The sequence below is a fragment of the Hyperolius riggenbachi genome, chromosome 7 (assembly GCF_040937935.1).
Source record: "Hyperolius riggenbachi isolate aHypRig1 chromosome 7, aHypRig1.pri, whole genome shotgun sequence".
Lineage (NCBI taxonomy): Eukaryota > Metazoa > Chordata > Amphibia > Anura > Hyperoliidae > Hyperolius > Hyperolius riggenbachi.
In genome coordinates this window covers 125688885-125712327 of record NC_090652.1, presented here as the reverse complement: position 1 = coordinate 125712327, position 23443 = coordinate 125688885, and the positions used below count along the sequence as shown (strand labels likewise).

Below are 23443 nucleotides of genomic sequence, written 5' to 3'. Positions count from 1 at the left end.
CCATCTTCCAAAGGTACCTTGGTGATTATTAGACTGTTGCAGTTGCTTCTGGGAGGTTTCTAATGTGGAGAAATGATAAATAGGATGAAGCTGTGGGAGTTCTTCCTTCTCTCCCCAGTGTGGCAGCAGACATGGCTTAACATGATGTTGGGGGTGCCACTGGCAAATCCTGGGTTAGCTTCCAGTCAGCATCCTGATGAGGGTGGGCTAATGAAAACAGTAATCCTGGGGTGTTTTCTTAGATTTTCAGTACGGATGTACTATGAAGGAACAGATATCTTTATAGATTTGTTTGTTTCTGCAGAACTTGCGCTCCCCCGCATGTGCCTGTGCACGCTTGTACATTTATTTGTGCATTATTTATTTCAAAAAGTTGAGGGGGGAAAAAAGTTTAGTGTGCGTTTTTTGTTTTTTTTTAATAGTTAGTGTCACTTCTCTCCCCCCCATTGAAGTTTTAAGCCCTACCAGGCCAATTAACCCCTTGTGTCACCTACACTTGGCCTTAAAGGGTACCTGGGATCAATGGAAAAAAAATTCTACATACCTGGGGCTTCCTCCAGCCCCCTTTAGGTTCATTGGTCTCTTGTCGTCCTCCCAGGCCATCTGGATCTGCTGCTAATTCCTCCGGTAATTCAGCTTGTCGGAGCAGACCCAGTCCGGCTGCTCTCGCTCCCCTGTCGCCGGTGACTGTAGTGCGATGGGACGCACTCTGCTGAGCCGTGCATGTGGAGTTACCCCCCGACAAGCTGAATTACCTGCAGATCCAGGCGGCCTGGAAGGACGGCGAGGGACGGATGAGCCTGAAGGGGGCTGGAGGAAGCCCAAGGTATGTATAATTTTGTTTTCTGTTGAATTCAGGTTTACTTCAAAATCTGACACCTGAATTGACTGCCACCTGTAGCAATCAGGTGCAATCACTAGGGAGACAGTTCAGAGACCCAACACTGAATAGATGCATGTTGTTGCCTAGCAATGCATCTGTACAGCACTGGGATCCCACAGCTGTGCGCACTAGCGTTCGCATGCAATCATTAGACGCACAGGTTGACGATGGTGGTTCGCTACATGCACACATAGTATCGAAATATGGCCTATAGGGTATCATTTAATCAGCACAAGCCAAAGTATACATTTAGAGGTGTTATATAACTTGTCATTTTCAAGAATGAAAAATGTTTTTGTTTTTTTTGTTTGTTTGTTTTTGTTGTTTCTGTATTTACACCTATTTTTTTGGGAACTCATGGGAAAAAAATACCCAAAGAAAGTATGTTAACCTGAAAAACAAACACTAATGGCTTTATGTGTTTTGTGGTTAAATAAAATCCAAGGTGTATGATTTATGTATGGTAATGTTGTATTTGTGTTCTTGCAGCCACATTTGCACAAAATCGTTAACAGTTCGATGGAGCTGGCTCAGACTGCCAAAGAGCCATACAACTATTTCTTGTTGCTCCGAGCTCTTTTCAGATCTATAGGAGGAGGTAGCCATGATCTCCTCTACCAGGAGTTTCTTCCTTTGTTGCCTAATCTCCTGCAAGGTGAGTCACATTATTAATCACTTTTCACTACTTATGTGTTTTTTATGCGATAATCACTATTAGCTACTTGATGCCAAACACCACATTCTTGAAGTCAAGGCATATACATTAATCAGGCCATATAATACTTGATTTTATGGTCAGTATACAGCAGATTTGATCACTGTGATGGATTCTGCTGTAAAATTAGTTATGCAAATGTTGCCCAATAAATTTCCGTCCAAAAATCGATTTGGTTCATCAGCCTTGACAGAACATTTTGCTCAAACGCCGGTGGGTTGGGAGCGCATCGCTGGCGGCGTTTGATTCAATGACGACCAACACAGAATATCGGCAGTACTCTCACCTGTTCGATGGCGTGAGTCCTCCCGGGCCTGGTGCTTTAACTTCTTCTGGCTGGTCTCCTCCTCTGTGTCCTCTTACTGTCATGTAACAAGCTGAAGTTCAAACACAGAGGGCCCTCTAGTGTTTGAACTTTGGCTTTTTACATGACAGGGAGAGAAGAGGGACACACTTGACATTTATGTTGGCACTTCAAATTCTGGTGTTGATATTCATTTTAACATACTCTGTTTAATTTAGGCTTGAACATGTTACAAAGTGGTCTACACAAGCAACACATGAAGGATCTGTTTGTGGAACTGTGTCTCACCGTGCCTGTCCGCCTGAGCTCCCTGTTACCTTATCTGCCCATGCTGATGGATCCTCTGGTGTCTGCGCTGAATGGTTCTCAGACTCTTGTCAGTCAGGGTCTGAGGACTCTGGAACTCTGTGTGGACAACCTTCAGCCTGACTTCCTCTATGACCACATTCAGCCTGTCCGTGCTGAACTTATGCAGGTAGAGTGAATTGCGGTCACTAGGGGGCAGTAGAAGTACATAGAAAAAGGGGAATGTAGGAATAGATTTTGCCGTTTTCTCAATAGTGTAGAGTAGACATTTCAGTCTTGTGTCCTGGGTAACTGTAGTGGTATTTTCTGAGTAGTTTTGTAGTTAATGCAGAATGCAGATTATTGCTGAGAAACTTGTACAAAATAGCGTTTGACATTTTAACATTGATGGTGAAAACCATCAAACCTGGTAACATAATCTCAGTGTAATTTTCTAAATGCAGCTACTTGTTAGTAAAAAATCCCATTTTAAACACTTGTGCCTGCCGATCACACTTGAAAATCGCTATGAAAATCTTTATTGCAGCGCACCGCGGTTGCAATTGGGATTTTGAGTGTGGAAGGGAAATGAGTGCAGACGCTATGATGGGTTACAAGACTGCGTGGTAGTGGTGTGGCAAGGCTTCCAAAGTAGCAAGTCTCTGTAAATACTGGAGCTCAATGGGGCTCAGAAGAGCCTTGTTATTGAGAACAGCCCACGGGCTGAGGTGGCAAAGCTGTATAATATACACTTGTTTGTTTGTCCTGCAGCCTCCAAAGGTTTGCATTTATCATTAACATGTATAATCTCATCAGGTGTTGTATAATACACCTGAAGCAAGAGGTGTATGGAGGCTGCCATATGTATTTTCTTTTAAAGAATACCAGTTGCCTGGCAGCCCTGCTGATCTATTTGAATGCAGTAGTGTCTGAATAACACCAGAAACAAGCATGCAGCTAATCTTGTCAGATCTGGCAATAATGTCAAACACCTGATCTGCTGCATGCTTGTTCAGGGCCTATGGCTAAAAGTATTAGAGGCAGAGGATCAACAAGACAGCCAGGCAACTGGTATTACTTAAAAGGAAATATGGCAGCCTCCATATCCCTCTCGCTTCAGTTGTCCTTTAAGCTCAGTTGGAGGACACTCACATAAAGCAGTGTATACCGCATGAGAAGAATTTTGAAAGCAGCTTTCCTGCTGCAAAACTAAAGAAGGACCTTTAATAATAAGCTTGTGTGAAGTTGGGGATTACTTTCTAAAGGTGTCCACTACCGATACAATGTGCAAACGATTATTTGCAGGAATGATTGGAAATGATTGTTTGGGACCATGAACGGACGAAAAATCTCCTAACCTATCTGAACAGATTATTAAAATCCTCCAATTTTCGGATTGATCCCGTCAGCCTAATCTGATTGGCTAGGAGATTTTTTGTCTAAGTGGTCCCAAACGATAATTTCCCTTCGTTCATACGAGTAATTGTTTGTAAATTCTTGATCGTCAGATTGTATCGTTAGTGGCATATTTAACAATTCCAAAAATAGACTTTCTGTAGGGAAGGCTTTTATATCTATTGGGCTGTTTTTAAAACTGGAGTTTGTTGTACAAGACATACCATTTGGGCCCGTTCGCACTACAAGAGCTTTTTAAACGCTAGAGATTTTAAAAGCTCTTGCTAATGCAATGCTATGGGGAATTTTTACAAAATCACATCACTGCATTGTGAACACTCACATAGGATAACATTAGCAGAGCTTTTAAAATCACAAAGCGCTTAGAAAAGCTATCGTAGTGTGAACAAGCCCTAACCCAATTTATTTCCTGTTTTGCTTATTTGATGTAATTTCAATAAGAAGCAAAATTTGATGTGAATGATGACCTTTGATTAGTTAATGATATAAATACTGTATTTTTAGGCCTTATGGAGGACCCTTCGTAACCCTGCAGACAGCATCTCCCATGTGGCATACAGAGTCTTGGGAAAGTTCGGTGGCAGCAATCGGAAGATGTTGAAGGAATCCCAAAAGCTACAATACATTGTAACTGAGATACAAGGCCCCAGCATTACTGTGGAGTTTGCAGACTGCAAGGCTTCCATTCAGCTTCCAATGGAAAAGGTGATGTGTTATTCTGCAGTAATTCACCCAGCACACATATCCTTATTCCCTGTGGTGAGGAGGTTTTTTTTTTTTATATATCCTCAATAATATCCCTTTGCTGCGGCTATTTGCCAGAAAAACTTCCGCTCTTCAATAAAAGATCCATGTTTTTCATGGTGGAAAACCTGTCACCATCTTGCACAAATAAAGGATATCTATAGTGATATTGTTTCTGCTAAGAGTTCGTTTAAAAATATTTTGTTTTTGTCAGAAAAATATTAGCGCACAAATGAAGATTTGGTATTTAACTTGTCCCATGCCAGTTTTACTACTAGTCGTGTTCTGTTTTTCCACAGAGAACAGGAAGTCTGGAGTCTGTCGTCTTGCATTGTTTGTATTTACGGTTGCAGCAAAGGCTACATGCACAGTGGTGGGGTGCAGCTTAACGAAATAATTGTAAATCGTCTTGCCGTACTTCAGTGCACCGCCTGTGCAACATTCACTGTGCAGTAGGTGGCGCAACATCCCAATGCCCAGCAAGCAGTGTTACTGCAAACACGTGTTAACAGTGGAGCGTACTTTGAATTGACTGTATGGTTTACCATATGTGACACAACGCGTGGCTGCGCTTTCCTGTTGCCTTCCTGATTTTACAGGGAATGCAACACAACCCTCACTGTGGACCTTGCCTAAGGGTCCATTCACACTTGCTGATCGCAAAACGCTAGCGCTTTTGGTAGCGTTTTGCTATGACCATTTTGCGCGATTAACGGGAAAAAAATCACCATTCACAATTGATGATTTTTGTCACGATCGCGTTTAGCGCTTCTATAGCACTGAAACGCGATCGCCAGGAAATCGCCTGAAAATGGTGCAGGCTTTGCATTTAGCGGTTTTGGGTGATTTGCGGCAATTAGCGCAAATCGCCCAAGTGAGAACGGGCCCATAGGGTTTCATTGCACTAGCGCTTTCAAAAGCGCTAGCGTTTGAGCGTTTTGACAAAATCGCTGGCAAAACGCTCAAGTGTGAATGGGCCTTTAGACTTGTTTGGTTATTGCTGATCTGCAGTGATTCCCCATGGAATATCTTTTTTTTAAATTTATTTTTTTACACTTTTGGAAAAGGTTCAGAGCTGCTTGCGTGGCTGTTTTTTTCCTTCTGGCCTGCTTTAAACTATAAGAAATCTACATCTTGAAATAAACGTATGAGATAAAGAATTTCATGTGTAGTAAGCATAATAAATAGAACATTAGTAGCAAAGAATATACTCATATTTTTTTTATTTTCAGTTATATAGCTTTTTTTTTTTTTTTTTTTTTTTTTTATTCAAACAATTGTAATAACATTTTGAAAATGCATGAAAAGCATTAAGGTCATACATGAGCAGAGTTCGGTCCACAAACAGAATTTTATAAACCCCACATCCATCATGTATCTCAGGGCTAGTCCCACAAATCCCATCCGGCCAAGGCCTTATAAAAATTGGTAATGCTTTTGGCAAAGCTTGCAACGTGGCTAGATTAAGGGAGGGTATCTACGTGCTGACTCTGTTATAACAAATTGCATTGGCAATGAAATATTGAGTCAGCACGTAAATTAAAAAAATAATGCTACTAACACATTTCAGCTATAAACCTTGCAAAATATGTTCATATAAGGGTAAAGGCAATTATTTTGAACTAATTAACTATATAACATCAACTACCTCTGGTTCAGTTATATAGCTTTATTTATAACATTGCATCAGACTTGCACAGTTGCAGTTTAGAATCCACAGTCTGTATTTGAAACTATAAAATAAAGCAGAAGTAATGACCCTTTAAACTTTCTTGCAATAAAACCTTATCTCAAGCTGTCTTTAACTGTTTTTTGGCTGTTAAAGCTCTTCAGAAAATGGGACCGAATTAATTCCCATACAAACGCCTGACTAAAGTCGGCTGGTAACGACTACCTCATCCGATAGGCGTGTGTACAGTGGCCCCCGGTTGCTGCCCCACAAGCGAACATGGCAGATCAATGTGGCTGCCAACTTGTTTGTGCACGCTGCTCCCTCACCCGCTGCATGAACTCAAGCACGCACCGCAGCATGGTCCATCTGCGCCCATTCACCCCCCAACCTCCCACCCGTATAGTAACAGTTTGTGCTGTAAACAATACGCATCTCTACACAGACCGGCCTAGGGATGTTGTCCAATCCCTGATGGGTGACATCCATCAAACATGTGTACGCATCTTTACACCAAGTTGGTCAAATAATTTAGAGAAGCTCTCTTGCATAGATACCAGTAACACAAGTGTTTAACTCTTCCTGACCTGTACTGTAAAACAATGATACTTTTTTTTTCTTTCTTTGTTACTAATGTTCTACTTTATTATCTATAGTACACCTACAATTCATTATATCATAAGTTTACTTTCGCTACAGATTTTCTTTGTGTTGTGTTTTTTTTTTTTTTTTTTAATATACATCTATGAACTTGGTGCAGAGGCAAACAATGATATTTTGTCCTGTTATGCTCTTTGAAGGTCAGCTTAAATTCATATTAATTTTATAGTTTAATAAAGTATGAAACTCGCGTTAAAATCAGTTGAGCATTTAAATGTCTGATCTGACATTCCTGAATTGGATTTAGTTCAGCCACATTTGCTGTGTGAGAAGAATATTCACGGGTTTTGTGTTTTTTTTTTTTTTTTTTTTTATTTTTTTTTTTTTTTTTGGGGGGGGGGGGGGGGGGGGGAATTTCACCTTAAAGTTTGTCTGAGCAAAGGAAACATAATTTTAAAGAGGGTTCCTAGTTGTAATAAGAATACCTTTACCTATGCTACTTCCTCTTGCTGCTGACTGGTTTTATTTGGCAGACCCGCCTCCTGGTGAAATCTGACATTATGGAATGACCATTGAGATTCAGTGCACGGTTTCTATTTTAATCACTTTTTCATTTACGTAGAAAAGGAACATTTATCTCCCCCAAACCCCTCCCCCCCCCCCGCCCACCCATTTTTTTTTTCCTTTTAATTTCGGACATTGATGATCTCATAACAGATTGGAGTCTTGATTTGCTAAAGGCCAGCTCTTTCCATTTTGGTGTGGAGCGCACATGCCATATGTTCTTCAGTGGGTGTTTACCTGATTTGGTACATCTCAATGATTAGTGGTTTGTTGAAATAGTGCCATAATTTTCAGTGATGCTGTGCAGGTAAATACTGGTATATTCAGTAGGCACAAAATGCAATCGCAAGTTGCACAGACTTGTGCGCACTTATACATGGAATAACATTACAACTCCAGCAATACCTTGAACAGAAGAGAGCATTAGGGCCTTTTCACACTGGTGCGGTGCGGCAAATTGCCGCACTGCTACTGCAGTCTAATGAAACCCTATGGGGAAGTTCATACGCTGCTCTGGAAGTCCACAATCTAACGCTAGCGCAGAACTATGTTACAGCGCTTGTTCTGCGGCGGGCCCGGAAGTCGTGTTAGTCTATGGCGACACTTTTTTTTTTTTTACAAGTCGACGTTGCGGCACGCATGCGCAGTTAATGAGCGATAGGGACTGTAGGCTCGTTCTTAACCTGAATCTGTTCTTAAGTCAGAACATTGTGCCATCGTTGTCCCCTGTACCTCCTCTGTGCCCCCCTGTGCCTTTAGTGTCTTCCTCTGTGTCCCCTCTGCCCTCTGTACATGCTTATACAAGTTTAAAAGTTTGCAAGTTTTTAGTTGAATTTTTTTTAAATCGATTTTTTTTTTTTCAAGAACTACAAGTCTAATTTGAAATTATTTTTTTTTACTTGTTCCCATGGAAACACAGAATCCATGCCGTTCGTATTGGCGGGTCGTTTGTAAGTCGGGATTTCGTAAGTCTGGGACTACCTGTATACTTTTGTGCACTTCCGCATACTATGAAGTAGGGAGTGACCGCAAACCCGCGTCACTTCCTGCTAGGCTGAATGCCTGATAGGGAACACCGCGTACTAACGCGGCGTTCCCTGAAGGCCTGTTTCTGGCGGTGTGGCGTGCCCACAGCAACGTTACCGCCAGTGTGCAGTGTGAAACTGGCCTCAAGCCTGGTACTCCCCTTCAATTATAATTGGCTTATTGCTGGTCAATTTTACCAGCTCCATGTAGTATGAGTGTCGACAGATATGGAATACTATGAACAGATTGTGTAGGTAAACTGTCATGCTACTTGAAAGTGGTATAATTGGTCAGTGATTGGCCAATTATAATTGAAGGTGTGTACCAGGCTTTACTTCACCGTGCTTGCAATGTGATGATGGGTAAAATAAAGCCTGGTACACAGTCAATTGTTATTGGCCAATCGCTGACCAATTTTACCACCTCTATGTAGTATGAGGGATTACCTACACAATATGCTGATAGTATTCTGACTGTTGACTCTCCACTTTGTGGTAAAATTGGTAATTGATTGCTGTGGACTGGGAAGGAGGGACGGACGGACGGACGGCGTGTGGCATTTTGAGGGAACTGAAAGGATAAGGAGAACCATGGACTCAGTCTGTGCTTGACTGCGATGATGATTATCCAGAAGAACAAGAACAACTTTGTATGTGTATGAAGATTAAGATCTCTACATTTAATATTATGCCACTCACATCCAGGTCACCAACAGACAGCACTGACCATGATGTCTCAGTGTTACTCAATAGAGAGGTTAATAATAGATGACTTCTTTTTTTTCTTTATCAGGGTCCTCAAAGGGATAGGCCTGTGGTTTCTAACACCGCTACAGAAAGTTTACTAGCAGAAAGTTGAAGTTTTGTGTTTTGAACAGACAGATTTCCCAGGAGACTAGGACAGCAAACTGTGTTTTTTATTTTCTTTCTTTTGAGTGAGATTTAATTATTGTTTGCTCTTTAGGCCATTGAGACGGCGCTGGATTGTTTGAAGAGCGCAAACACTGAGCCGTACTATCGGAGACAGGCTTGGGAGGTGATCAAATGTTTCCTGGTGGCAATGATGAGCTTGGATGATAACAAGCATGCCTTGTATCAGCTTCTGGCACATCCCAAGTAAGACATTATTCCTTCGGCATGTACAAGTCTTAACAGCTGTAAAGAATGTATCGCTGCGTAATAGGGCAATAAATAATGGATTAGCAGCACGACATTCCCTATGTGGAAAAGTGTCTGGTAAAAAAACTTTTATACTATTTAACTAATTTTCTGTTTTTATAACCAACAAGGAGAAAAAGAACTGGGGGTTGCTGAAGGCAACAAATTGGCTTCCTTTCACGCTGTTTCATATGATGGCCCAGTGTTTCTCAACCACAAGTGTATTTGTAACATGGAGCACCGCTTGTGGTTCTCTTGTGCAGGACTGCTAGAGAAATGCCAGATTGAATATATAATTAAAGTGGTATGAAGCTCTGCTTTTCCTCTCTGCTCTAAAAAATAAAATACAGCATAAAACCTTCTGGGAAAAAAAATCAGGGGCAGAACGGCATTTACACAAAGGGAAGGTCCAAGCTCTAAAAAACAAAAAAACAAAACAAATCCAGTTACCTGGGGCTTTTTTTTCTTTTTTTTTTAATACGCTTCCGTGCAATTTGTTTCTTCGGCCACAGGAAGTGAGCGCTAGAGAGCCTCCCTTATTACCTGGCTTACGGCCAGAAAGGGGATTACAGCCTTTTCAGCGGTGCAATGTAATTATCTAATCGCAACGCAGGTCGACAGTGTGAAACCGCCCTAAAGATTTTATATGCCAATAAAACAAGTTTTTATATTATCACACACCTATCAAATGGACTAATCAAATATTACTTTGGTTTTAAATTGGTGAATTTTAAAGCTTTATAAATGTATCTACACAATTTGCATAATCAATTTTATCAACTCAGAATTATTTGCATATCATTGGTCACATTTGCGTATTCGTTATGAAGAATAGACCCATTTATTATGAAGAATAGATCACAACTTAGAAAACAATGCATCATAGCAAAAGAAAAAAAAATTAAAATAGGGATAATTAATACAAATATATACGGTGTATGACTTTATTAGTTGTCCTATCTAATGCACACATGAAGTGTCTGGGAAGAGTGGTATTGAGCTGGCAAGGCAAGGCAGGGGATGCATGTTCTTTACTGTTTACTTTACTTAAAGCGGACCTGAATTCACAACTTTCTCTCTGCTCTAAAATAAGATAAGATAAGGAACAGCATAATTACCTTTTTTAAAGAAAAACATTAGTTTGTTACAGCTGATACAAATCTTGCAATACATCTGCAGTGTCTACTTCCTCCTTTCGTGGATGCAGACATAGGATTAATATCTCGTGTTTTTCAAATTAGCTGCTCTGCCGAGGCAGCCAGCTGAACAGCTGAGATCAAATTACACTTGTAATTAGTCACAGATGAGAGGGAACTAGACAGGCTAAACTCTCTAAATACATAAAGGGTCCATTTCTCTCTGTTTTCCTTCTGTCCTATGCTAGAGTTCAAGTCCACTTTAAGAAGCCAAATGGACGCAGATAAATAGTGTCATGGTTTTTTCACCTAATCTTGTTTGTGTGACCATTGTAATAACTCATTCCAGATGATTACTGTATCCCTGTACAAACAAACTGAAAGGTCAAATAAACATTTGATCTAACAGATTTGCCATTTAGAATGTTTGTGCTAATCATAACCTAACATTTCCAAATCAATATCAAGCCTCCCATTTTAAATTGGAAAGCCAGGAAAAGGCCAGTTTTGTAATGGACTTTCCTCTTGCGCTGCCTGTTCAGGCTTTATGAGAAGTCAGTCGGCCCTGCTGGAATGAAAGATTTAAATACTTTGTCAGATTGAGCCATCCATCTTATTTCAGCCAAATAGGAGGCCAAATGAGAATGAAGTAGATGAGGTGGCTCAGGCCATTCCTGTGTGGGGAGGTCACCTGGGCACAGAAGCTCATTTGTAAACAGACTTGTTAATACTCTTCTTGCTTGGCTGCCGATAGTTACTTTTTGCCACTGTGCTCATGGTCTTTTTTTTCTTTGTTTTTCAGCTTTACAGAGAAGTCTATTCCCAGTGTCATAATTTCCCACCGTTACAAAGCTCAGGACACACCAGCTCGCAAGACCTTTGAGCAGGCCTTGACTGGGGCTTTCATGTCTGCTGTCATCAAAGATCTAAGGCCTAGCGCTCTTCCCTTTGTGGCCAGCCTTATACGGCATTACACCATGGTAGCTGTAGCCCAACAGTGTGGTGAGTTCTCATGCTATTCTTAGCCAAGTGTGGCCACACTTCACTGCAAAGCATAAACAGTCACTATGCAGCATAAACATTATAGGTTTTTAAACCCAACAGCCTTACAGTGAACCCAATGTAAAAATAAACTGATGAGATAAACAATTGGATCTGTCCTCCTATTCCTAAAAAAAAAAATGTATTTATTTTTTTAGCCATCCCCTGATTTTTTTATATTTAATCATTTACAAAGTAGATTGAATGTTTTGTTGTCTCTGCTCATTGGCAGTCTCTGCGTTAAAATACACGAACTATTGATCGTTTTCTATCTCTCCCCTACCCTCAGAAAGTTGTACTATGCCAGGAAAACTTTTATGGCTGTAATTAGCTTATCGATGATATTTACTTTATTCCTGACAATGTGACTACAAGAGAGAAGCTGTCACTTGCATACCTGAAAATAATTTTTCAGGCAGCAAAATAAAAAACAGCCAGGTAATTAATGTTTTGCTCTGTACATACACGTTTATCTCATGTCACCCTAGGTACACTTTAAAGCTTGAAGAGCAATAAGAAGTGCTGAGTTGGTTCTGTTATGTGCTTTTTCCAGGTCCATTTCTCCTACAGTGCTACCAGGTTGGCAGCCAGCCCAGCACAGCCATGTTTCACAGTGAAGAGAATGGCTCAAAAGGCATGGACCCGCTTGTGCTGATTGATGCCATTGCGATCTGCATGGCCTACGAGGAAAAGGAACTCTGCAAGATTGGAGAGGTGGCTTTAGCTGTGATATTTGACGTAGCCAGCATTATTCTGGGATCAAAAGAAAGGGTAATTATGCATGCTTAACACCCCCATCATGATGCATCAGATTCTTACCTTTCTCAACATACTGTGTTAAATCTGTATATTGGGCAGTGCTTTACTCCAGGGCCTGTAAGTGCCAGTGAAGCGGTTAGCTTCCTTTTCGCTTACACATTTACTTCTTTGGACATCGTAGGAAAATCTATACTACGCTTGTGGCTTTTGAAGCTTGACGTGGCATAGATTTTACTACACCAGTTCCCTGCACTCCTGACACAGGCTTCACCGTTAAACTAGAATGTCCAATGATGGCCGAGTTCAGTCCGCTGACACTCATTGGCTTTTCACCATGTGATCACTGTGAGCAGATCAGTGATCACAAAGGGGAAAAATGAATAAAAAAAATTGCAGTGGTGCTTAAAGAGACTGAAGCGAGAATAAATCTCGCTTCAGAGCTTATACTTAGCAGGGGCATGTGTGCCCCTGCTAAACCGCCGCTATCGCGCCGCTAAACGGGGGTCCCTTCACCCCCAAACCCACCCCCGCAAGACTTGGTCATAGTCTTGGTCGTAAATCTTCCCTTCCTGGAGGCAGGGCTAACGGCTGCAGCCCTGCCTCCAGTCGCGTCTATCAGACGCGCATCGCCGCCTCTCCCCCGCCCCTCTCAGTGAAGGAAAACTGAGAGGGGCGGGGGAGAGGCGGGGACGCGCGTGGGGCAGGGCTGAGGCGGTTAGCCCCCAATGCGGGAGCGCTCCCCCGCTTTACGGAGGGGATTTGGGGGTGATGGGACCCCCGTTAAGCCGCGGGATAGCGGCGGTTTAGCAGGGGCACACATGCCCCTGCTATCTATGAGGTCTGAAGCGAGATTTATTCTCGCTTCAGACTCTCTTTAAAGAGAATCTGTACTCTGAAATTCTTACAATAAAAAGCATACCATTCTATTCATTATGTTCTCCTGGGCCCTTCTGTGCTGTTTCTGCCACTCCTTGCTGCGATCCTGGCTTGTAATTGCCAGTTTTAGGCAGCGTTTACAAACAAGACATGGCTGCTAACCAGAGTGTGATAGGCTGAGAGGAGCTCAGGCTGACTCGCACAGAGCCTCAGGGGGCGTGGAGAGGGTGTGTATAGCTTCTATCCTATTACAAGCAGACCAGCACATTCCTGCCTGAGTACCTGAGCCCGACAAAGCCGTCAGAGGAAAGATTAGATTATATAACAGGGATAATACAGCCACTGTGCAACTAAAAAAGGCTGCAGTAAGACAGACCACATTAGAACAGGTATAGGAACTTCTAGGATAGAAGAAATAAGGCTGAACATTTTGTTACAGAGTCTCTTAACCACCCTGGCGTTCTATTGAGATCGCCAGGGCGGCTGCGGGAGGGTATTTTTTAAATTAAAAAAAAAAAACTTTCATGCAGCCAACTAGAGGGCGCTCCGGATGCGTTCTTCTGATCGCTGATCAGAATTAACAAGGAAGGCTGCAATGAGCAGCCTTCCTTGTTTTGCTTGCCTCGTCACCATGGCGACGAGCGGAGTGACGTCATGAACGTCAGCCGACGTCCTGACGTCAGCTGCCTCCGATCCAGCCCTTAGCGCTGGCCGGAACTATTTGTTCCAGCTGCGCAGGGCTCGGGCGGCTGGGGGGACCCTCTTTCGCCGCTGCATGCGGCGGATCGCCGCGCTGCGGCGGCGATCAGGTAGCACACGCAGCTGGCAAAGTGCCGGCTGCGTGTGCTGCTTTTTATTTTATCAAAATCGGCCCAGCAGGGCCTGAGCGGCACCCTCTGGCGGTAATGGACGAGCTGAGCTCGTCCATACCGCTAAGGTGGTTAAGTGGTAAGAGCTGTGCAGTCCCAATGGAGTTAAAGGTATTGTAGTGAAAATAACATGGATAAAATTGCTTTTTTTTTTTTTCAATATTCAGCTAGAAATTAGTCGGTGTAAAATCTTTCCTCCCTCTCAGTTGCATTCTTAAAATACAGGTGGCAGCATTTTTAGTCCTGTCGAGGATCTCTGCGGAATGTTGGTTTACTGAGCGTTCTAAAGCCAGTAGAAAATATACCTGGTCGCCCAGAATGCTCTGGGGTAGTTCTGCAAATGTCTAGGCTAAGCATCACTTAGAGGGAAGGCCTACTTACTAATATATAGCAATATAGATATAAGAAAGGTTTCTTATGCTGAAACCAGGAAAATTAAAAATATATAAAAGCGTATGTGTGTGTATGTGTGTGTATGTATGTGCCGCGATCACACGAAAACGGCTTGACCGATTTGAACGAAACTTGGTACACAGATCCCTTACTACCAGGGATGATATGTTCTGGGGGTCTCGCGTCCCCCCTGCACACCTGGGCAGAGCTACAAACAGCATATCAGATTTAACCCATTCAAGTCAATGGAAAAAATGTAAAAGGCTGCCATTCTCACAGTAATCAAGCCATAGTCCCCACACATGGCACAGTTGGTCACTTGGTGACCGAGGTTACAAATCCAGGAAAAGTGGGCGGAGCATAAAACGGCCAATCAAATTTCAGCCGTTCATTTTAAATGGGAAAATGTTAACTGCAGCCATTCTTAGACTGTTAATCGCAGGGTTCTCAAACTTGGCACACTTGGTCACTGGGTGAATGCGATTAAGATTCAAGAAAATGGGTGGAGCCTACAACAGCCAATCAAAATTCACCTATTGATTTTCAAGGGGAATATTTAAACTGCCCCTATTCTTACACTTTTAATGGCAGAGGCTTCAAACTTGCTACAGTCGGTAATTGGGTGACTGGAGTCCAAATTCACTAAAGGGGCGGGGCCACATACAGCCAATCAGATTTCCTTGGTGGATAAACTGCTTCCATTCACACATTTTTTATGCCAGGAACTTGAAAGCTCACAAACTTGGTCATTGAGTGGCTGTGCATCAAGGTTACAAAAAGTGGGTGGAGCCAAAACAACTTTTACTGGGAAAATATAAACTGCAGCCATTCTTACACTGTTAATGGCAGGGTTCTCAAACTTTGCACAGTTGGTCATTGGGTGACTGAGATTAAGATTTTGGAAGGTGGGTGGAGCCTACAACAGCCAATACAAATTCACCTTTTGATTTTCAAAGGGAATAGTTCATCTGCTACCATTCTCTTATACTGTTAAAAGCAGATGTCTCAAACCTGGTACAGTTGGTCACTGGGTGACTAGGGTCCAAATTCAGAAAGGGGGCGACGCCACAAACAGCCAGATTTGTTTATTTTTCAATGGGAATATACAAAGTATTGATACCAAGGACCCAAAAGCTGATAAACTTGATAATTGAGTGACTGAATGTCAAGGTTTGAAAAAGTGGGCGGTGCCGACAACTAAATTTTTAACATGGCAGGGTTCCCAAACTTTACACAATTGGCCACTGGGTGACTGGGACTAATATTCAGAAAAGTGGGTGGAGCCTACAGCAGCCAATCAAAATTCACCTTTTTATTTTCAAGGGGAATATTTACATTGCTGCCATTCATGCACTCTTAATGGCAGAATCTGCTACAGTCAGTCACCGGGAGACTGGGGTTTTTGAAGGGAGTGGGCCAAAAACAGCCAATCAGATTTGTTTAATTTCAATGGTAAAATGCAACTTATTGATGCCAAGGATCCCAAAGCTCATAAAGTTGATCATTAAGTGACTGCATGTCAAGATTAGAAATAGTGGGCGGAGCCATAAACGGCTAACTTTTTATATGGGAACATGTAAACTGCAGCTTTTCTTACACTGTTAATGGCAGGGTTCTCAAACTTCACACAGTTGGTCACTAGGTGACTAGGATTAATGTTCGGAAAAGTAGGTGGAGCCTACAAGAGCCAATCAAAATTCACCTATTGATTTTGAAGGGGAATATTGAAACTGCAGCCATTCTCATGCTGTTAATAGCAGAGGCCTTAAACCTGCTACAGTCGGTCGTTAAAGAGACACTGAAGCGGAAAAAAAATTATGATATTATGATTTGTATGTGTAGTACAGCTAAGAAATAAAACATTAAGATCAGATACATCAGTCTAATTGTTTCCAGTACAGGAAGAGTTGAGAAACTCCATTTGTTATCTCTATGCAAATAAGCCATTAAGCTCTCCGACTAAGTTAGTTGTGGAGAGGGCTGTTATCTGACTTTTATTATCTCAACTGTTCCTGGACTATTTCTTTTCCTCTGCCAGAGGAGATGTCATTACTTCAGACTGCTCTGAAAGAATAATTTTGAATGCTGAGTGTTGTGTAATCTGCACATATTATAGAATAATGCAATGTTAGAAAAAACACTATATACCTGAAAATAAAAGTATGAGAATATTTTCTTTGCTGCTAATCTTCTAGTAATTATTCATAGTACACAACCAATTCATTATATCATATATTTTTTTTCGCTTCAGTGTCTCTAAGTGTCTGGGGTTCAAATTCAGTAAAGGGGCGGAGCCAAAAACAGCCAGATTTTTTTGCTGTATAAACTGCTTCCATTAGCACAATTTTGATGCCAGGAACCCAAAAGCTCACAAACTTGGACATTGAGTAGTGAATGTGTGTCCAGGTTACAAAAAGTGGGTGGAGTTATAAACAGATTTTTCTGGGAAATTGTAAACTGCAGCCCTTCTTCACTGTTAATGGCAGGGTTCTCAAACTTAGCATAGTTGGTGACTGGGATTAATATTCAGAAAAGTGGGTGGAGCCTAAAAATGCCAATCAAAAATCACATGTCACTTTTCAAGGAGAATAAAATTGCTGCCATTCTTGCACTGTTAATGGCACAAGCCTCAAACCTGGTACAGTTGGTCATTGGGTCACTGGGGTTCAAATTCAGAAAAGGGGACAGAGCCACAAACAGTGAATCAGATTTGTTTCATTTCATGGGAAAATACTAATTATTGATGCCAAGGACCTCAAAGCTCACAAACTTGGGCATTGAGTAATGACTTTGTGTCCAGGTTACAAAAAGTGGGTGGAGCCAAAAACAAATTTCACTGGGAAAGTGTGAACTGCAGCCCTTCTTACACAGTTTATGGCAGGGTTCCCAAACTTTGCCCAGATGGTCACTGAGTGACTGAGATTAATATTCAGGGAAGTGGGTGGAGCCTATAATAGCCAATCAAAATTCACATGTTGATTTTCAAGTGGAATATTTAAATTGCTGCCATTTTTACACTGTTAATAGCAGATGCCTCAAACCTGCTACAGTTGGTCATTGGGTGACTGGGGTTTAAATGCTGGAGAGGGGCGGAGCCACAAACAGCGTATCTGATTTGTTTAATTTCTATGGGAATATTCAAATTATTGATGCCAAGGACCCCAAAGCTCACAAACTTGGTCATTGAGTGTGCGTTAGGGTTAGAAAGTGGGTGAAGCCAACACCAGTCAAATATCCGGGCAACGCCAGGTCATCAGTGGTTGGAGACAAATACAAATTTCACTGGGAAAATGTAAACTGCAGCCATTCTTACACTGTTAAAGAGGAACTGTAACATAAAAATATCCCCTGGGGGGTACTCACCTCGGGTGGGGGAAGCCTCCGGATCCTAATGAGGCTTCCCACGCCGTCCTCCATCCGTCAGGGGTCTCGCTGCAGCCCTCCGTGGAGTCCGGGCAGCGGTGACGTCATTATTTACCTTCCTGGCTCCTGCGCAGGCGCTCTGACGGCTTTCCATTCCGAACTACACGGAAATACCCGATCGCCGTCGGGTCCGCTCTACTGCGCAGGCGCAAGTCTCCTGCGCCTGCGCAGTAGAGCGGACCCGAATGAGATCGGGTATTTCCGTGTAGTTCGGAATGGAAAGCCGCCACAGCGCCCCCGCTGGAGCCAGCAAAGGTAAATATTGAAATGACAGTCGGCACAGTCGCCGGCTGTTCGGAGGGCTGCGGAGAGACCCCCGTGGGACAGAGGACGGCGTGGGAAGCCTCATTAGGATCCGGAGGCTTCCCCCACCCGAGGTGAGTACCCCCCAGGGGATGTTTTTAATGTTACAGAGTCTCTTTAATGGCAGGGTTTTTAAACTTTGCACAGTTGGTCACTGGGTGACTGGGATTAATATTCAGAAAAGTGGGTGGAGCCTATAAAAGTGAATCAAACTTCACCTATTGCATTTCAAGGGGAATATTTAATTGCTTCCATTCTTACACTGTTGAGGGCACGAGCCTCAAACCTGGTAAAGTTGGTTATTGGGTCACTGGGGTTCAAATTCAGAAATGGGGTAGAGCCACAAAGAGCCAATCAGATTGGTTTCATTTCAGTGCGAATTATTGATGCCAAAGACCCCAAAGCTCACAAACTTGGTCATTGAGTAATTGTGTGTTAGGGTTAGAAAAAGTGGGCAGAGCCAACATCAGCCAAATACATACCCGGGCAACGCCAGGCAATCAGCTAGTCCTGAATAATTTACTGCATTCTACTTTATAAGTAACTGGCATCTCAGTAAAGGACCTAGCTTCTGCTCATGCCATCGGAGTTGACTCTAGCTGCATTAGATGCTGTGTTATCTGCTTTTTGTTTAGTTGCAACACTTTCTCTTCAAATTGGTTATTGGGTGACTTCTTACATTTTTATTTTTAATATTGAAATATCTGTTTTTGTTTTTAATCTTTCAGGCGTGCCAGCTGCCATTGTTCTCTTACATTGTGGAGCGTTTATGTGCTTGCTGTTATGAGCAGGCATGGTATGCAAAGCTTGGTGGAGTGGTCTCTATTAAATTCCTGATGGAACGCCTTCCTCTGATTTGGGTGCTTCAGAATCAGCAGACCTTCCTGAAAGCCCTGCTCTTTGTCATGATGGATTTGACTGGAGAGGTAGGCAGTATATGTTAATCCCAACTCTTGTGTTTTCTGTATTGCCGGCACTCTGGATTTTGGTGTTTTGTTCTTCTTGCAGGGAGAATTGATAAACTGGAGGTTCTCAACTGTGGTTAAATGATGTCTTCAGAAATAAAAACCTGAGTTCTAAAATTTGATCCACAGTGCTTTGCATACCCTATTACGCACCCCCTTCAGCCCCCTGGGATTTGCCCTGGGCTATGACATCAAGGCTCTTTCACCAACACTTCCTGTGAAGCCTGGTTTACCCCAGGAGTCAGTCACCTCTGCTGTAAACGCACCACTTTTCCAGGAGGTCCTGAAGGAGGCAGATTTGGGTTGCAGTACAGACCACACCTCCTTCCAGGGAATACTGCAATGATACCGTGTCAATGAAGATGCTGGTGCAGTATAAATCCATAAGACTGAATATTTACTGAACAGTCTCAAACAAAACTTGCATAACTATAGTGATTATGGGCGGCCTGCTCCTCCCCCATCTGCAGAGTATCGCAGTGGAGCAGTTTATTTACCTGCTTCTGTGCTGCTTTGGGTCTTTTCTGATTATCCTGACATCCACCTGCTCTGTGCAGCATACCTCTGGCTCCCAATGCATGTCATGTGATCGAGAGAAGGAGGTATGGAAGCAAAAAGTGTGCAGCCGGTGGGAAAAACGGAAGAGACAAGATGCAGTGCTGGAGCAGGTAAATAATACTCTGCTCTGCTTCGCTACTTTGCTATATAAGGAGCTGGTGTTAGAGAGGGGGGGTTGGAGTTTGGATCCCTATAGGGAGGGCTTCATGCTAATTTTGTTGGGTTGTCCCGTGGGTTTTCACTGCATTCTATCATCTTACAAGCAGAAACACTGTCACTGTGCTCTTCTAGATGGGAAGCTATAATTAGCATCGCTTGCAAAATATATTTTCATTGTAATTCTCTGTTATTGCTTAGGTTTCTAATGGAGCAGTTGCCATGGCAAAGACCACTCTAGAACAGCTTTTAATTCGATGTGCCACTCCACTGAAGGATGAGGAGAAAACAGAAGAGATCACAAATGCCCAGGAAAAGTCCTTCCATCTGGTGACACACGATCTTGTGCGAGAAGTGACCTCTCCTAATCCCACTGTCAGGAAACAAGCCATGCACTCCCTGCAGGTGCTGGCGCAAGTCACTGGCAAAGGCGTTACCATGATAATGGAACCACATAAAGAGGTACAGGGGTTGTTTGCTATTGGTCACGGCTAATGTCTTCTGGGTGAATATTTTGACATGTTTTTCGGCTGGATTGTCTCTAGCTACAATTAGTCTACTTATTTTCTGAATGTCAGCATATGGCTGGGATATACAGTTAAATGCGAAAGTTTGGGCAACCTTGTTGTCATGATTTTCCCGTATAAATCGTTGGCTGTTAAGATTAAAAAATGTCAGACATTACATCCTATAGGAGTCACACACAGTCCTATTTGAGAAGTGAAATTAAGTTTATTGGATTTACAGAAAGTGTGCAATAATTGTTTAAACAAAAATTAGGCAGGTGCATAAATGTGGGCACCATAAAAAGAAATGAGATCAATATTTACTAGATCCTCCTTTTGCATAAATTACAGCCTCTAAAAGCTTCCTGTAGGTTCCAGTGAGAGTCTGGATTCTGTTTGGAGGTATTTTGGACCATTCCTCTTTACAAAACATCTCTAGTTCATTCAGGTTTGATGGCTTCCGAGCATGGACAGCTCTCTTTAACTCACACCACAGATTTTCAATTACATTTCGGTCTGGGGACTGATATGGTCATTCCTGAACGTTGTACTTGTTCCTCTGCATGAATGCCTCAGTGGATTTTGAGCAGTGTTTAGGGTCGTTGTCTTGTTGAAAGATCCAGTCCCAGCACAGCTTCAGCTTTGTCACTGATTCCTGGACATTTGTCTCCAGAATCTGCTGATACTGAGTGGAATCCATGCGTCCCTCAACTATGACAAGATTCCCAGTCCCTGCATTGGCCACACAGCCCCACAGCATGATGTAACCACCATCATATTTTACTCAGGTAGCAGGTGTTTTTCTTGGAATGCTGTTTTTTCCTCCATGCATAAGGCCCCTTGTTATGCCCAAATAACTCAATTCTAGTTCCATCAGTCCACTGCACCTTATTCCAAAATGAAGCTGGCTTGTCCAAATGTGCTTTCACATACCTCAAGCAGCTCTGTTTGTGCTGTGGGCGGAGAAAAGGCTTCCTCTGCATCACTCTCACATACAGCATCTCTTTGTGTAAAGTGCACCGAATGGTTGAACGTTGCACAGTGACTCCATCTGCAGCAAGATGATGTTGTAGGTCTTTGGTGGTGGTCTGTGGGTTGACTTTAACTGTTCTTACCATTCGTCGCTTCTGTTTATCCGAAATTTTTATTGGTCTGCCACTTCGAGCCTTAACTTGAACTGAGCCTGTGGTCTTCCACTTCCTCAATATGTTCCTAACTGTGGAAACAGACAGCTGAAATCTCTGAGACAGCCTTCTGTATCCTTCCCCTAAATCATGATGGTAAACAATCTTTGTCTTCAGGTAATTTAAGAGTTGTTTTGAGACCCCCATGTTGCTACTCTTCAGAAAAAATTAAGAGGGAAACTTACAACTGACCCCCTTAAAGGGAAGGTTCAGGGTGGCTCTTAAAAAAAATAAAAATGCCCATCCACTTACCTGGGGCTTCCTCCAGCCGTGGGCAGCCAGGATGTGCCCTCTGCACCGCTCCGCAGGCTCCCGGTCCCCTCCGGTGGCCGACCTGGCCAGGCCGGCTGCCAGGTCGGGCTCTTCTGCGTTTCAAAATGCGCCTCACGGGGGCGCGCTGACGTCATCGGACGTCCTCCGGGCTGTACTGCGCAGGCGCAGTAGTTCTGCGCCTGCGCAGTACAGCCCGGAGGATGTCCGATGACGTCAGCGCGCCCCCGTGAGGCGCATTTTGAAACGCAGAAGAGCCCGGCCTGGCCAGGTCGGGTCGGCCACCGGAGGGGACCGGGAGCCTGCGGAGCGGCGCGGAGGGCACGTCCTGGCTGCCCACGGCTGGAGGAAGCCCCAGGTAAGTGGATGGGCATTTTTATTTTTTTAAGAGCCACCCTGAACCTTCTCTTTAAATACTCTTTCTCAAAATTGGATTCACGTGTGTATGTAGCTCAGGTGTCACTGAGCTTACCGAGCAAATTTGAGTTCCAATAATTGGTTCTAAAGGTTTTTAAATGAATAATTTATCTCAAATAATTCCTAATACGAATTTTTAGGTATGATCGGACCTTTCCCCACCTGCAATATATATGGCCTGCATTTAGTATTAGCAATTGGTTTGGGTAATACTCTGTAACTAGAATGCTCCTGTTTTATATGATTGTATTACTTTTTCAAAATATATTTATTGGATATGCTATGGTTCATGATTCTATTAGGGCTGGTTCACACTGAGCGCTTCTTGAGCTCTTTCAAAGCGCTTGAGTTTCAAGAACCAATTGGCTAATGTCTATGCTGGTCATGCAGCATGTTAGAGGCAATTACTCCTCAATATAAAGTATAGGAAAACTGTAAAATTGCTTTAAAAATCGTTGAACAGAACATTTTTTTTTTTTAAGCGTTTTTGCCAAAAGCAGTTCACTCCCAAATCGGCGTACAAAAACTACAAAATCGCTAAATCCAAATCCTACAAAATCGCTAGGCATAAATAGAAAATTGCCAGGCATGTGCCCGAAATAGCTACTGCAAATCGCTAAAAAAAAAGATAAGCAGGTCATATGTTAACAGGGAATGGGGATCCACTGAGTTGCCGCCTCTTACATTATGTGAAAGGACATTATTAGAGGCAGATAGGGAGCCAGGTCTCATATCAAAAATATATTCCATCTTATCTATACCAGAGATTGCTGCTTTCACTAAACATAGGTATATGCTATCATGGGAATCTAAATTAGGGGCGACCCAAGATATATATGTTTGGGAAGACATATGGATGAATGCACGTAAAACATCAATCTGCACTCAAACAAAAGAAAATATCTATAAAATACTGTTTCAGTGGTATTTAACTCCTGGGCATCTGAGTAAAATATACCCCGGAACCTCCAATTTATGTTGGAGACGATGTAAAAGGATAGGGACAATCGACCATATATTCTGGTTCTGTCCAGAAGTGCAAAATTTTTGGAAGACAGTTCAATCTCTGGTATATAAAGTTATAAAAAAACATATACCGTTAGATCCGTGGTACTATCTGATAGGAAAACCATACCCAGGTTTGAAGTCTTATACACAACGTATGCTCAACCATATCCTTACAGCAGCTCGGATGACTATTGCAGCTTTCTGGAAAAAGAGTCT

General features: G+C 42.6%; 1 protein-coding gene across 6 annotated transcripts in view; it reads left to right on the top strand.

The window, feature by feature from the left end:
* TRRAP (transformation/transcription domain associated protein) overlaps window positions 1-23443 on the top strand; it is a 265491-nt gene that overhangs the window by 41783 nt on the left and 200265 nt on the right. For all 6 annotated transcript variants that reach the window (XM_068244615.1, XM_068244613.1, XM_068244614.1 and 3 more), the window contains exons 19-26: window positions 1373-1538; window positions 2121-2377; window positions 4108-4308; window positions 9170-9321; window positions 11302-11501; window positions 12094-12311; window positions 18892-19089; window positions 20044-20304. In XM_068244615.1, the coding sequence (XP_068100716.1) occupies window positions 1373-1538; window positions 2121-2377; window positions 4108-4308; window positions 9170-9321; window positions 11302-11501; window positions 12094-12311; window positions 18892-19089; window positions 20044-20304 (1653 nt within the window). The remainder of the gene's footprint in view (window positions 1-1372; window positions 1539-2120; window positions 2378-4107; window positions 4309-9169; window positions 9322-11301; window positions 11502-12093; window positions 12312-18891; window positions 19090-20043; window positions 20305-23443) is intronic.